Source organism: Rattus rattus, chromosome 2 (assembly GCF_011064425.1).
Source record: "Rattus rattus isolate New Zealand chromosome 2, Rrattus_CSIRO_v1, whole genome shotgun sequence".
NCBI lineage: Eukaryota > Metazoa > Chordata > Mammalia > Rodentia > Muridae > Rattus > Rattus rattus.
In genome coordinates, this window is record NC_046155.1 from 47,715,734 (window position 1) to 47,729,629 (window position 13,896).

Here is a 13,896-nt window from a genome sequence, read left to right on the forward strand (position 1 = left end):
TTTGGGAGTGTCCTGTTTACTCTGTAATAAAGTCCCCCTATCTTCTACACCACACTCTTGTGTGTCTCCTCTGAATTCTTTCAGTGAAGATCACAAGGGCTGGGGAACCCAGGCGAGGTCGGTGTGAGATGCTCATGACGGTGACATCTTTGAAAGTTTTTTCTTACCAACTCCCCCCCCCAATCAACAATGACTTCAAAATAAAAGTTTAATAAAATAAAAGCATAGTCCCTATATGGACAGAATTAGGATCTTCTGTAGAAGTATTAACTGTCTACCTAAGTTTATATAAATCTGACTATAGAGTTGATGAAATAGTTTGCCTCACATGAACAAGTCCTTAGGTTGATGTCCAGCACCCAAAAAAATTCCCCTCTATTCAAAGAAGAGAGGCATAGTTTTAGAACATATAATAAATGACTGGGCCACATAATTTGTTAAACTCGGACAGTTTTGAGAATTATAGGGGATTTTCTGTTAGGCATTTACACCAGGGAAATGGTTTTACAGGGGCACAGGGTGGCCCTAATGAAGAAGGGAGGTACAGCTGGACCTGGGCCAGTGGGTCCAGGAGGCTGGTTGAAAAGGTGCGCCTATCAGAAGGAGGGTGAGAAAGGTCAGATTAGCAATAGGACGCTAAGGAAGGCTGACTACAGAGATTTGCATGGATGCTGTGTGACCTCCCAGGATTCCTGTCTGATTAGAGGCAGACATGGCTCCTAGACTTTGGCCACAGCCCACACGCACTTACTTCCTCTTGTAATTGTGAGTGGAATGTTTGTTTCCAGGTTACGTTTAGTATCCCGATTTGCTCTCTCTGCAATGATTGACCAGTTTCACAGGTAACCCAGCCTTACCAATGCCCAGGGGTGAGCCTGACTTTGTGAATGGTGCAAAGGGCAGAGGACCCTGAGTACGGGAGAAAATAGTCTTAGACACAAGCAAGCTCCATTTTCTCCACCTGACAGGGGCCATGATGGCCTTGAGCTGCTTCTTGTGTTTCTCCAACACTCTGTGCTCAGTAGGGAGTCTTTCCTTCCCTCTTGTTTTCTTTCCTTCCATCTCTCCGGCTACCTGTTTTCCCCATCTTTCTTTTCCTTTCTCTTCCTTCCCCCTCTACTGCTCATCTTCTTACCCCTTCCTTCGCCCCTCCTCTTTCCTTCTCTCCTCTCGTTCTTCTTTTCATTTCTTCCTCTTTTGGTTGGGGTTTGTATTGCTGTGATGAAACACCATGAGCAGGCAAGCTGGGAAGGAAAGGATTGAACTGGCTTACATTCCCACATCACTGTTCTTCATCGAAGGAAGTCGGGGCAGGAACTCGGAGGCAGGAGTTGGTGCAGAGGCCATGGAGGGGTGCTGCTTAGTGGCTTTCTTATTTATCATGGCTTGCTCAGCTTGCTTTCTTATAGAACCCAGGACCACCAGCCCAAGATGACACCACCCACAGTGGGTTGGGCCTTCCACGTCAATCACTAATTAAGAAAATGCCCTACAGCTGAATTTTATGGAGGCATTTTCTCAACTGAGGTTCCCTCCTTCCGAACTGACATCAAACTAGCCAGCCCAGACCCTCTCTGTCCTGCTCTTCCTCTCAACCTTCTTCATTTTCTTCCTGTCTTAGGGCACAAGGTAACACTTCCAACTTCTTTATAAAACCCTGATCTCCTTCCTTGTGGGATTTTGCTTTCTTTGGCTGCCCTTTTGCTTCTCAGCTTATTCCTCCTCAGTCTCATCCGCCTGTCCCTCTGCCCCATCTTCTCACCAATCTCAAGGACCCCAGTTGGATGCTTCCATAGCCCAAGCTGTGAAAAGACAACGCTTGCTCAAGGAGATGCTGCCCTGCACTGTGAGTCATCGGGAGGAGGAAAACAGAAACCCTACTTTCCGGCCAGACGTCTTTTCTGTCTGCATCCAGCTCATTAGATTGATCCCATCCCTTTCCTTTAGAGCCACGACTAGAGAGGGAAAATGTTGACAGAGTTGCTTAATGACTTTCGGTTTAATGAGTGTGTTCTTTCCTGGAGATGAACTTTCCATTTTTGGCTTGACATCTTCAGCCGGAACTTGCTAGCTGAACACAGGCTGGGATCCACAGACTGATTTTCTCTTCCTTACTAAGAGGGTGTCATGTAAGGACAAGAACATCACCACTAAATCAACAATCTCTTCTCAGATTGTAGGACAAGGTGCGAGAACCATGTCCCCCACCGGGGACCAGTTACAGGTGTCAGTCTTAGTGTGTACACCAGGGCAGTACAGTACAAACAGCCTTGGTGTGGCGTGTTATGTGTTCAGGAATACAAGACAGACCACGCAGAAGAGCTTAGCTCCAATGTCAGACAGATACCTAAAGTTTAGTCCCTTAGAATCCGCAGCCCAATCTCTGATTCTAACGTCCTCATCCTGGAGGTGGGAGTGACCTGATCTTACTTTACTTAGAACAGCTATGAAAAGGAAAAGAAGCCCGGCCGTGTTACTCACTGCTACATAGCGATGGCCCAGACACATGACACAGCCATCCTAAAGGAGCAAAGATTTATTTTGGCTCACGTTTCAGAGGCTCAGTCCATGACTTCTCAGCACTTGGGCAGAACATTGTGGAGGGGAAGCAAGTGGTGCAGGAAGCTGTTAGTCACTTCCAGGCAGACAGGAACAAAGCATGGGCAACTCGACATTGTGGAAGGTTACCCTCCAAAGGACAAGCATTCCAGGGACTCGATTTCCCCAAAGCACCACATCCTTATCATCACCTACCCCAATGAAATCAATGACTCCATTAATGAGTTAGTCCATGGACTAGGCCAGAGCCTTAAGGAGCTCTCGGAACACCTTGTTTCTGATACACAATCATAAGCACATCTGCGGGTGCTCTCAGTCTCCTAGGTGTTTTCAACCCATTCAAGGGTCCAGACAATACCAACCATCTCCACAGTCAGGGTCACCTTGCACTTCATCTGCTCTCAAATGATTTATGGACGTCACCTTACTTGATCTTCACTGTCACCCCGCCACTCAAGTGCTATTGGCACCTGTGTGCAGATGAGAGTTGGAAGCAGGAAGCTAATCAATTGGTTTAGGGCAGCTGAGCTGGTGATTGGTAGGGTCAGGACTGAAACACAGATATGCTAGTATGCTGCAGGCTGTGTTGGTCTAGCACTATACAATAGCTAGAATTTGTAACGTTACCTCGTATCACCACGCACGCCAATGTTGGTGGCTTCTGCTGCACAACAGGATTTCGTTGGCTAGATACCCAGCTCCACACCGGCATGGTTTGAAATCCCATCAAATGAGAATTTTCTTTCAGTTTTTTCTACTAGAGGAGGTTTACAATGAAGTGAATTGAGTCCTTTTATTTCTCCAAGAAATATTGTTTTTTGGGAGGGGGTTAGTAAGTATAAACGGATATTTATTTTGGTGGCTGCTCAGCATAGGAGCTCTCTGTTGTATACTGGAACATTATCCTACATTTTTCATTTCAGGTTGATTATGGCTTCTTTTGTTTTCTGGGTCTTTAGTCCAGGGTAGACTCCAAAAGTGTTCTTGCACTTCTAATCCTGCCTCCCTCTCCCAGAAGACTGAGGTTACAGGTATAGCCGTACATGCTGTATTGTAGATCAAACCGAGGCTTTATACATACCAAGTGGTACCATTTAGCTACATTCATGGGTTCTAAATCATAGCCTTTACTGCATGTCTAAGGCTGGTCATCCAGGCTTGACCCCGTAACAACTAAGAAGCCACTAGAGATTGAACTGGTGACAAGGGTGGCAGTCAGATTCTGGGGGCAACAGGTAGTTACGGTGGCTGTGACACCCGGTGTCTATGTGTGTCTGTCAAAGTTGTGGCATCGTAGGTTTGACAATGTTTGAAATAGGATCCTTTTGGGCTCAGTTCTGTGGCATGATGTCAGGTTTCATTTTGCCTAGAGAACCCTGAATCTGATTTGTCTAACCCTTCAACTCGGCCTAGGAGTTGACACTGTCTATTCACTGAAAGTAACTTTTTCTGTTTAAAGTAGCATTTTGTCCCGTTGTGTATGATAGCATCTGACTCCATAGAGGACAACTCGGATCTATCAAATCTGCAAACGTTTGCATTTTAAGAAGAGCATAAAAAAGTATTGCATGGTCAAAAGAACCGTTGGTTAGCGGCTGTGGCAGAAGCGTTGTTATTCACAGTAATCTGTTCTGTCATGTGCTGCACATTTACTACGGGTCAGTCTGAGCCAGGCACCAGGCCAGCACAGTATGGAGACTGGACTACTGTTGAGGATGCAATATTGAGCAAAAACAGATACTTAATGTCTTCGTAAGCACACAGTGTCAGGAAGTCCTGACTGGAGTCGTGGTTGTCTGTCTGCATCTGTCTGCAGTTCTGACTTTGCTTATGAGCTGTTTCTCCAGGGAGGTTCAGAGTCACAATGTTGATGGTTACTCTGATGTTACTTAATTAACTTTTCCTAATTGTACAAAGGTCATGAAATAACTTACCAAAAAAAAAAAAGATAAAAAGTTCAGAGATTATTAAACAATAGAACCAAGCTGCATTTAGCGAGAGGGAATACAGATTTTGCCCAGAAGTCCATTAGAGCAGGAGACCTTGGCACCATTTGTCAGGTCAAGAAGATGACGGAGTGAGAAGTCAAGCCAGTTCGGGAAAGTTGCTCCAGAAAGGATGGCATGAAGGGGAGAGGCCCACGTTCCTGGCCCTAAGTCTTAAGATGAGAATTTGCCATGACATCTTCATCTTGGTTACTTTTCTGCTGTTGTGATAAAAATGCTCTGTCTAAAAAATTATGGAAGGAAGAGTTTATTCAAAGGATGGGCATTCATCGTGGCCAGGCAGCGGAGTAGCCAATGCCAGGCATGGTGGCAGAAGCAGGAAGCAGAGAGATCATATCTTCAACTGCAAGTGGAAAGCAGGGGGTGATCTGGAAGTAGGTCAAGGCCAGGAACCCTCACATCTGTCTCCAGTACTATTCTATTACAGGAGGGCTAGACATTCTAAACATCCCCAAACAGCACCACCACCTGGAGACCAAGTAACTAAATACCCAAGCCCATGGGGGACATTGCTCTTTGAAACCATCACTGTCTTCATAAAAGGGGCGCTGACTATTTGATTAACAATGGGAACATAAATGAAATGTTTTATATGTACCTGCAGTGCGTGTTGAGAGGGGAACAGAGTACTTTCCCAACCTGTGAGTGTACTGCCATGGTTAGTAAAACACCACAACAACATAAATACCGGAGACTGTTTGGAGAGACTTTCAACCTAATCTCACGGATAACTTGAGGTATAATTTGCTTTCTCTAGCTTTCTACAATAGGAACAGAAGGTCTGGTGACAAAATACTTTCTCAGTGTGACCTCCTTTGCTTCCCCTGGGTTAAAGTGCAGGCTCATCTTAGCTAAAAACCTGTTCTTTTCAGTTGAACCAGGCATCATGCCAGCAAAAGAGTCAGGATCGCTTGGACCAGAATCGGTTTCTTTGAATTCCAAATGGATAAGGCATGAAAACAAAGAATTTGGTGACTCTGCTGACACGATTATCACAATAATGGATACGGTGTTGGATACTATGGGGCTGGGGGCAGACGTCACAAAAAGACTACAGTAAAACTGTAGCAGAAGGTATATTCTAGACTCAAGGGGCACAGTAAGGAGGGTCATAAGGCGGAACGGCACACACTTTGCATTCCATTCTAAGAAATGGATTGTGACTGATCACTGAAGAATTTGGGGGTCGATTCGTAACATCAACTTCCTCATGCATTAACAAGCTGTCTCGGACACTATGATGTTTAAAGACAGTAGCCACCAGTTTTACATATGATAATTAAACATTCGAAATGTAGGTAGCCTAAATTCAGACCTGCTATGAGAGTAAAATATGCATTTGATTGTGAAGACTTAGTACAAAACGTGTACAAATATTTTAACAGTTTGGAGGTTGATCATAAGCGGAAATATAGACGTCTGACGAATTTGACACAGTGAAATATAAATTTAATTTCACTACAATTACTCGTGAGGCTCAAATCTTGTTGCTGCATTGTTCTGGTGTTCTGGATGGTTTCGAGAAGGGAAGACTTGAAGATCAGGAAATGATAGGAAACTACCTCAACTTTCAGACAAGTGACGCTGTGGGGCAGGATCACCACAGTGTTCGATTCTGGGAATGAATGAGAGAGATCAGGCGAAGCCTATTTAGTCGGACCTGACAAATGGTAACTGTCAGGTGTACGTGTTAAGGTTGCATGGCATGTGCGCACATTACTGAGATGTTTCAGGGTGCTGGTGGGTCCTGATGCATGTGCTTTTAGCACAGGCTTGCATAATCTCCAGTTTGAATGCGGTTCTTCCTGCCAAAACTCATAGAAAGACTTAGTCCTAGAATAACGCTGGAGTAGTGGGGTTATCAGCTGTGTAATAATACAGCTTGAGAGAGCTCTAGATCTTGCAAGAACTAGATTAAAACTTGAGATCATGGGTTGCTGTGACGCTGGTAACCTCTCTTCTGTGTGACTCAAATGCACTCCTACCCGAGATGGCATTCTTCGTGCTGTGACAGGCATGGACACCTCAGCATATGCAGTTGCCCAGTCTTGATCGCCACCGTTCCTAGAACAGTATGCCGAAACAAACCTATATTCTTTGTAACGTACTTACTTGTCCATGACAGGAGAAGCTAATCGAATGTGATTGAAGGTATCGGTTAAGGGGTGGCTGGGTGGGTTGTCCTAACGTGTTTGCAAACAGGAGGAAAAACTTTATTGGGAGAGGTTTTGTCACAATAGAAACTGTCATCCCCACGAGAAGCTTCTATACACCTTTGTCCTCAACATTTTAGCTGCTGAGTCAGCCTGGAAGATCTCTCTTGGGAATCATAGGGGTAGATGTTCCTGATAAGAGGCAATCTCTCTTCGAGTTTGGAGATTGCTTTCCTTGTGTATGTTTATGTGTGGGAGGGGTGGGGTGGGATGGGGTGGTTAGAGGCAGCGGCGTGGAAACTGGTCAGCACCTTCCTTGTGGGGAGACTTGGGAGGCCTTGTATCCAGAGTGAACTGAAGACCAGACCTCTTAAATCACAGAGCCTCCGCCTAGAAAAGGGACCAGAGAGGGGAAACTTCACTACGTTGCGGTTGCAGCTACCCGCCTTCTCCGGTAGGGGCGCTGGGCACCAGCGGATAGCGCATTCTCTCCCAGCACTGACTCAGGCGCCCACCTGGATCCGTAGCTTTGCAATTTTTCCTGCATCAACTTGCTGCCCCGGGGCTGGGAAAAATCCACGAATGCTAGGTCCATTTCATTCTAGGTGGAAATTGTCGCTGTCTTCTTTGTTCAGCCTAACCATCGTTCTCAGAGTTCTTCCTCTTCTTTCCTACTATCCTCTCTCCGCCTCTCTTTCTCGCTCACACCTCCAACTACAATTCCTCTTCCATTGCCAGCTTTTACCTTCTACAAAGAATCTCTTCTAATTCCTAAGAGGAAGGAAGAACTTGGAGGCTGTGTTCCTCGCTCAGCCTTGACCTACCACCCTGGTTCTTTTCTGGGCATTTCCTGGAAGCGTGTCCTAAAGGATGTAAACCGCATCTTCGGCGTGTCCTCAAGCTTAGGTCCCCTCTCTCCTGCTCACCAAACTCTCTGTCTTCCTGCGGTCTGGTCTGGAAGAGTCCCAGTCACATCAGGCGCGCATACCCTCCTGCCACGGGAGCCAGGGGACCTGATAAACCCACGCTGCATTGGGCAGGGGACTTTCCAAATAGTGGCGGGCACTTCAAAACAATCGGCCCTGCTCAGAACCGCGTCTGGGGGTCAGAGGACAAGACCTAGCAGTCCCTAGCAGGACAACACAGGACCCGGATCTTCCTGGTGGAAGCAGAATTTCTAGTACTGTCCTCCCACTTCTAGTCCAGGGTCCCCAGAAGTCAGCCCTTATCCTGCGGCTTGCAGGCTCGCTATCCAGACCTCCAGGCGGCTTAATCTGATGACCTCCACAGGTGCTGGGGGACGGTGGGTGCCTCAGGAAGAGGGGTGCCGGGCTTGTTCTCCACATTGCCTCTGACCACTCACAGGTTTCTGGATGTGCAAACAGCCTATGCGTGATCCTCGAGCACCCACGGCCGGAGCGAACCTCGCACTCCGCCCCGTCCCGCCCCGCCCCGACGCTCTCACTCACACAAGCTGGTGTAAACGCGCACGCACCGAGCCGCGCGCCCCCGCACACCCAGCAACCCCTCCCCCCCCCCGCACACAAACCAGCTCAACCAGGTACCCCCCCACCCCGAGGCGCCCTCCCGCCAGCCCCGGAACACTCTGGTCTCCCTCTCTCCCCCTCTCGCCTGCGCGCACGCACGCGCACGCACGCACTCCCCGCGCCCCCGCACCGGGAGGGGGCGCAGGCCTCCGGGGGCGGGGAGCCTAGAGCAGAGTCGTGGGTCCATCCCGCGCTTGCCTTCAGCGCGGAAGCTCCCGGCTGGCCCTGGTCTCCAGATCAAGAACTGTTGGCAGTGGAAACAATTTACTCCTCCTTCTCCTCCCGGAGATCCTATACTTCCCCGCACGCCGGCTCCCGCTCCCAAGAACAGACCCGAAGAGTGAATCCCCAAACGCAGCCAGGAGCTGCTTCCCAACTCCGCTCCCGAAGCTGGTTGGAGGTTGATTTCCGAGAGACTCCGGATTAGGGTCTGCTGTGAGCCCTCCTCCAGGATCCGGCTAGCATTGCCCGTTTTAAAAGAGGATTTCCTTATTTCCTCTGAACACTCTTTTCCACAAAATTTCTAAAAGAGGTCGGTGGGAAAGATTTGGGCGGGGAGCATTTTAGCAACAGCATCAACCCCTCCAGAGCACCAAGGGAGCATTTAGTAATTGCCTTTGGGTATTGGAATCACCCTCTGGACCTGGGAGCAAGCGATCCAGAGAGGGAAGAGTACAGGGGACAGGCGACGCGCTCCAGCCGAAGCCACCTCCTTCTCGGCCGCCCCCTCCTCACTCCCCTGACACACTCGCTAGCTCGCTTGCCGGCGCGCGCATCCCTCCAGCCCCCCCCTCCGCCGGACCCGCACCTCGGCGGGCGCCACACACTCGGCAGCCCGAGCCGCGGTAGCCGCAGCGGGATGGAGTCGGCAGGCACTGAGCGCCCCGCAGGCTGGCCCGGGGCGCCCCTCGCCCGGACGGGGCTGCTGCTCTTGTCAACGTGGGTCCTGGCTGGGGCCGAGATCACTTGGGGCGCAACGGGAGGTCCCGGGCGCTTGGTGTCCCCGGCTTCGCGACCACCAGCGTTGCCTCCTCTCTTGTCACGGGCAGCGGAGAACCAGTGGCCTGAGGAGCTGGCATCTGCACGGAGAGCGGCTGCACCGAGGCGCCGGTCCAGGCTCGAGCTACTGTCCCAGGCGAGCCGCGGGGAGATACCGACTGAAGCTGCGGGAGCGTCGCCTGAAGGCGCGAGGTGGGTCCGGGGCATCCCAGCTCCTAGCCAGGCGGGCAGCGCGAGGAGGACTCGCCGGGCTCAGCCCCCCAGCACTCTGGAGCGCGGGGACGCTTGGGCTACTGCTCCCGCAGATGGTGCCAAAGGAAACCGTCCTCAGACCAAGGGTTCCCGGGAGGACGTGAAGGCGACGCGGACCGGAGGATCGGCGACTGAGGAGCTCCGATTGCCCAGCACGTCTTTTGCACTGACAGGGGACTCAGCTCACAAAATCAAGCCATGGTGCACTGGTTCGGACATAACAGCAGTGTGAGTATCCATCTGGCACCGATCGCTAGTCTCCTGACAGCCGAGGGTAATGGGGGCGGGGGCGGGGGCGAGGGGCGAGGGGCGGATAGTTTCTTAGGGTCCAGAATGAGAATCAGAATGCCAGGACTTTTAGAGAGGGGTTTGTCCTGCCCACTTGACGCCCCCAACAGGTTAGAGTTTTGTTGTAAGATGGCGAGCGAATCTGTTTACTGAAGACCCCAGTACTGGAGGCTGTCTGGAGGGCTAAGAGGAAAGTGTGTCTTAAAGCTGTTTGGGCGAGGGATCTGTGGTTGCTCTCTCCCACATTCAGGTCTGAGAGTGACTTTTTTCTTTTCTTGGGAGGGGATGCCTGAATTCGTGAGTGTAAACATGGGCTGATGTGGAGAAATCTCTAGACAAATTCCTCTAGACTGGAGGAGCTCCCTTTTTGCCCTGGGGTCACGTGAAAGGAACCAGGGAGATAGGGAGATTAAAGCCACAGGGACATCAGGACACTTGTTCATTTTGGGGTCGCTGCTAGGCACATGACGTTCTAGCCAGGCTGGGAGCTGGGCTGCAACATCCACGCTGTAAGGCTTTCCCGGTGGGAGCAGTCAGGAAAAAAGTTTAAAGCGTGAAGCGAATTTCCACACCCTTTTCCTGCTGCTTATCCTCGTGCTAGCGCTGCACGTACGAGTGGGAGAGCAGAAAACTCACTTTCGCCTCTGTGTCCTGCTTCACAAAGGGCTCAGGGAGTCTGGGATCAAAGTTGAGACCATGCTCTTTCTGAGCACATCTCTTCTCCATTTTCCTTGCCATCTGGGCTCCAAGACGTTGTTGCATCAAGAGGCGGCACCTTCCTTAAGCCAGCTCAGGAGGCTTCAGGGCTCAGGAATGGGGTGTCCAGCTGAATAGGGTCCAACGTGGGCAGCCGCAGGCAGGCAGAGCCTGCTTAGACTCACTCCATCCCCAGCAAGAGCCGGCTCCCCCAAACCTCTTTCCTCCTGTGATCGCCATGCTATTTCACCTGGCCTTGCCAAATATTTTATTTATTTATTTATCTTCTGGTATGACTTTCCAGTTCACTTGAGAACCAGACTTAGGGCAGAGCAGGCAGTTAAGAGGACTAGGGATTCACAAGCAGCTTGGAGAGCTCATTTAACGGAAAGTGCTGCCTTTTTTGTACATCTCTTCATGACAGGCCTTTGAAAAGACTTCCTGGGGAAATGTTTGCCTTCTTTTACCAGAGCGTGGGGGTCACGGGGCTGAGCGTTGAGTAACAGGGGAGCCAGGGGGCTGCAGAGCACACAGCAGTAACCAGGTACAGATTTACCAACGGTGGTCAGAGAGACCCAGTGAGGTTGGAGCTAGGGCAGCCAAGCCTGAGTACCAGATGCTGGGTTCTGAGGAGAAGAGTGGAAGCGCACAGGGTGGCTTGGTGACTAATGGCTTCATCTGCATATCTCCATCAAGATAGCTCTACCGCCCCCAAGTCTTGGATTGGATGGCTTTGAGCACAGGTCCTAGGCTGGACAATGGTGCCCCTTTGCAGGGCTGGGTGACTGACTTACTCTCCAGTCTCCAGGAGGTGTTTAGGTGTGCAGAGGGGGAGGGAGGAGGGAGGGAAGAAGAGAGAGAGATAGAGGAGGAGAGAAAGGAAGAGGGAGGAGGAGCCATTCTCTGGAAGCAGAGCTTGTGAATTAGGACCTCGTTTAAGTTTGATAATTTAGGAGTAGTGGGGAGTGTTCTTGGTTTTCTCCTCCTTGAGGAGGGGGGATATCCTTACATACCTGTGGCTTTATTACCACTTCACTCAGCCCGGAGACCCCGGAGACAGGACTTTAGAGAGAAAGTACTTTCTACAGAGAGGTGAATCTGCATGGCCTTCTCTGTCCAGCTTCAGGGTGGTTGAGCTGCGCCAAAGGGTGTGAGGGAGGGTCTGGCTTGTGCCTCTTCAATCAATAGAGAGACAAGGGACCTGGGTAGCAGACCAGTTGGGCATGGAGATTTGAGCTTGTTCATAGCCTTGGATGCTCTATAAAGAGGAAGAACTCTTTGAGAGAGTAGCTGGCAGCAGCTTCAACAGTGTGTGTGTGTGTGTGGTTTTTTTTCCCCTCTTTTGCCAACAAGAAGAGAAGGTGAGGAGGTCTTTTTCGCTACAGTTTCTATGGAGGGAGATGTCACGGGGCAGTGACTATGGGGCCTGGAAAGACAATTTCACCTTTTCTTATGGCTTCTGAAGCGTTAAACAGGCTTCTGACCAGTATTAGCAGTTTGGATTTTTCTGCTTTTTTGTCCCAGGCACCTGGAGTGAACTACAGCTCTTGATACGGGTTTCCTGAGTGGTGGTGGGTGTTGGTTACTGAACACTGAACTCTACTCCGGTAGACTTTACAGTCAGAAATCTGTAAGCTGGGCATCCTCAGCCCCACCCTCCTGGTTCAATGTGTACCTCAGGAACATAGGGCCAAGAAAAGATCTTTGTACATACGGACAGGGCCGCTGTGTTCTTGCTGGAGCAGTGAAGCTGGCCAAGAGCACAGCCAAGAGTTCCCAGGAGTGGGTTCATAGCTGGTTCAAATACCCAGGACCTTTGGCCCTGTTCTGATTGCTGGGACAAAAGCTTACTTTGGTATAAGAACTAGAGTGGGTTTGCTTGGTGGGGGTGGCGGGATGGGGTGAATGTGGTGCTAGCAGACAAGGCAGAAAGGAGGAGAGGAACATCAAGTTGTGGGCCTGACTCTGAGCACACTGACTTGGCTAGGGGAAGGTGAAGAGCCATGGGCCTGGAGCCTCTGCCCTGGAGGGGATTTGCTCTGGTTCTGGTTGCTTGTCTCCTGCTGACTAATGGGTTACAGAGTGTTTCACAAACACCCAGGGGAACCCAGTCCCCATGGCTGACAGAGAGACAGGAAAACACATTATTCTCCTCCCGTTCCTTCACATGGAGGGAGAGGCTTCCTTGCTTACTCAGTGAGTTGGCAAATGGCCCTGCCGAGTGTGAAGTTGTGAGGGCACAGCCAGCTCACTCCCACCTCTGCTTTCTGGGATTAACCCCCTATTCCGCATCCTTTTAGGTCGGGCACCATTTCTCCTTAGCAGCTCACACACAGAGCCTCTGCAGCCCGCTGCTGCCTCTGTCGTGTGCCTGCTCGGGATGACTTGGCAGGTAGTTTTCAATTAATGTGCCCAACCTGAAGCCTTAGCAGAAAGGAGATGCTGGGTCACTGTAGGTCCCTGCCAGACCTGGAGCTGCTTAGAAGACGTACCATGGGGTGGGGGTGGGGTGGGAATTCTCTACCCTTAGGAAATGCGACTGACCTTTCGTCTAAAATATTTACTCCTAACGTGCAAAAATAGTGACGGATTTGGTCAGGTTCATTGTGTTTCACTCACGAGAGCATCTTACGGTGGCTCGCAAACAGATTTTTCAAGCAGCTTTTGGCTGGATTGCTTTAGGCTTCACCGTCCCAGGGTCACAATATCTTAATGCATTTCGCCTTCTCTGAGGCTTAATAAAGAAGCCTGCCGCAGAAACAGTTCTTCAGGGATTTGCCAAAAAAAATCTGTTTTTAATTAATATTACAAGGCAAGGCGTCTCAGTTGAGACATAGCGAGGAAACACATTGGGACACAACAGCACTAATTGCTCCTGGTCACTGTCCGCCAGGAGTGGGGAGGAAGGGAGGAGGGGTGTGCCAAGGCTGTTTGTCCTCTGGTGGCTAGGTTATTGGCTCTGATTTGCTTCTCAGACCCTGTGGTGGTTTCCAAGGTGAGCAGAAAAGCAAATGCCTTCATCAGGAAGGCCCTATTTAATGATGGCTGAAATACAGTGTTTGGAACTTGCATCTTGATTGGCAAGAGATGGAGGTTGAGTGGTGCCTTCTCCAGAGGTGTTGGGCTTAAGAGTAGGGGATTGGTGGATCCAGTGGTAAGAAGGCTCAGGAAGCACTTTTATTTTATTTATCTGGGTGCCGAGATCTATGGACCAGAGTCGTCTGAAAAGCAGTGGAGAAGTACAACAGAGCCAAACACACAGACACAAGGCTCATCCCTGGAGGCTGGCAGTTCATTCAGGGATAGGTGCAGATGGGCAAGTCATGTACTTATCCTCCTGAAGATTTCCTGCTTTTTACCTTCCCTTGGCCATTTGGGTGGTGAGAGACATTTTCT

General features: G+C 50.1%; 1 protein-coding gene across 1 annotated transcript in view; it reads left to right on the plus strand.

Annotated features, from left to right (window-relative positions):
- The first annotated feature begins 8,413 nt into the window (after positions 1-8,413).
- Sorcs3 (sortilin related VPS10 domain containing receptor 3) overlaps positions 8,414-13,896 on the plus strand; it is a 617,283-nt gene continuing 611,800 nt past the window's right edge. Inside the window, 2 exon segments of the mRNA XM_032892177.1 lie at positions 8,414-9,703; positions 9,706-9,744. Of these exon segments, the coding sequence (XP_032748068.1) occupies positions 9,125-9,703; positions 9,706-9,744 (618 nt within the window). The 5' untranslated portion in view covers positions 8,414-9,124.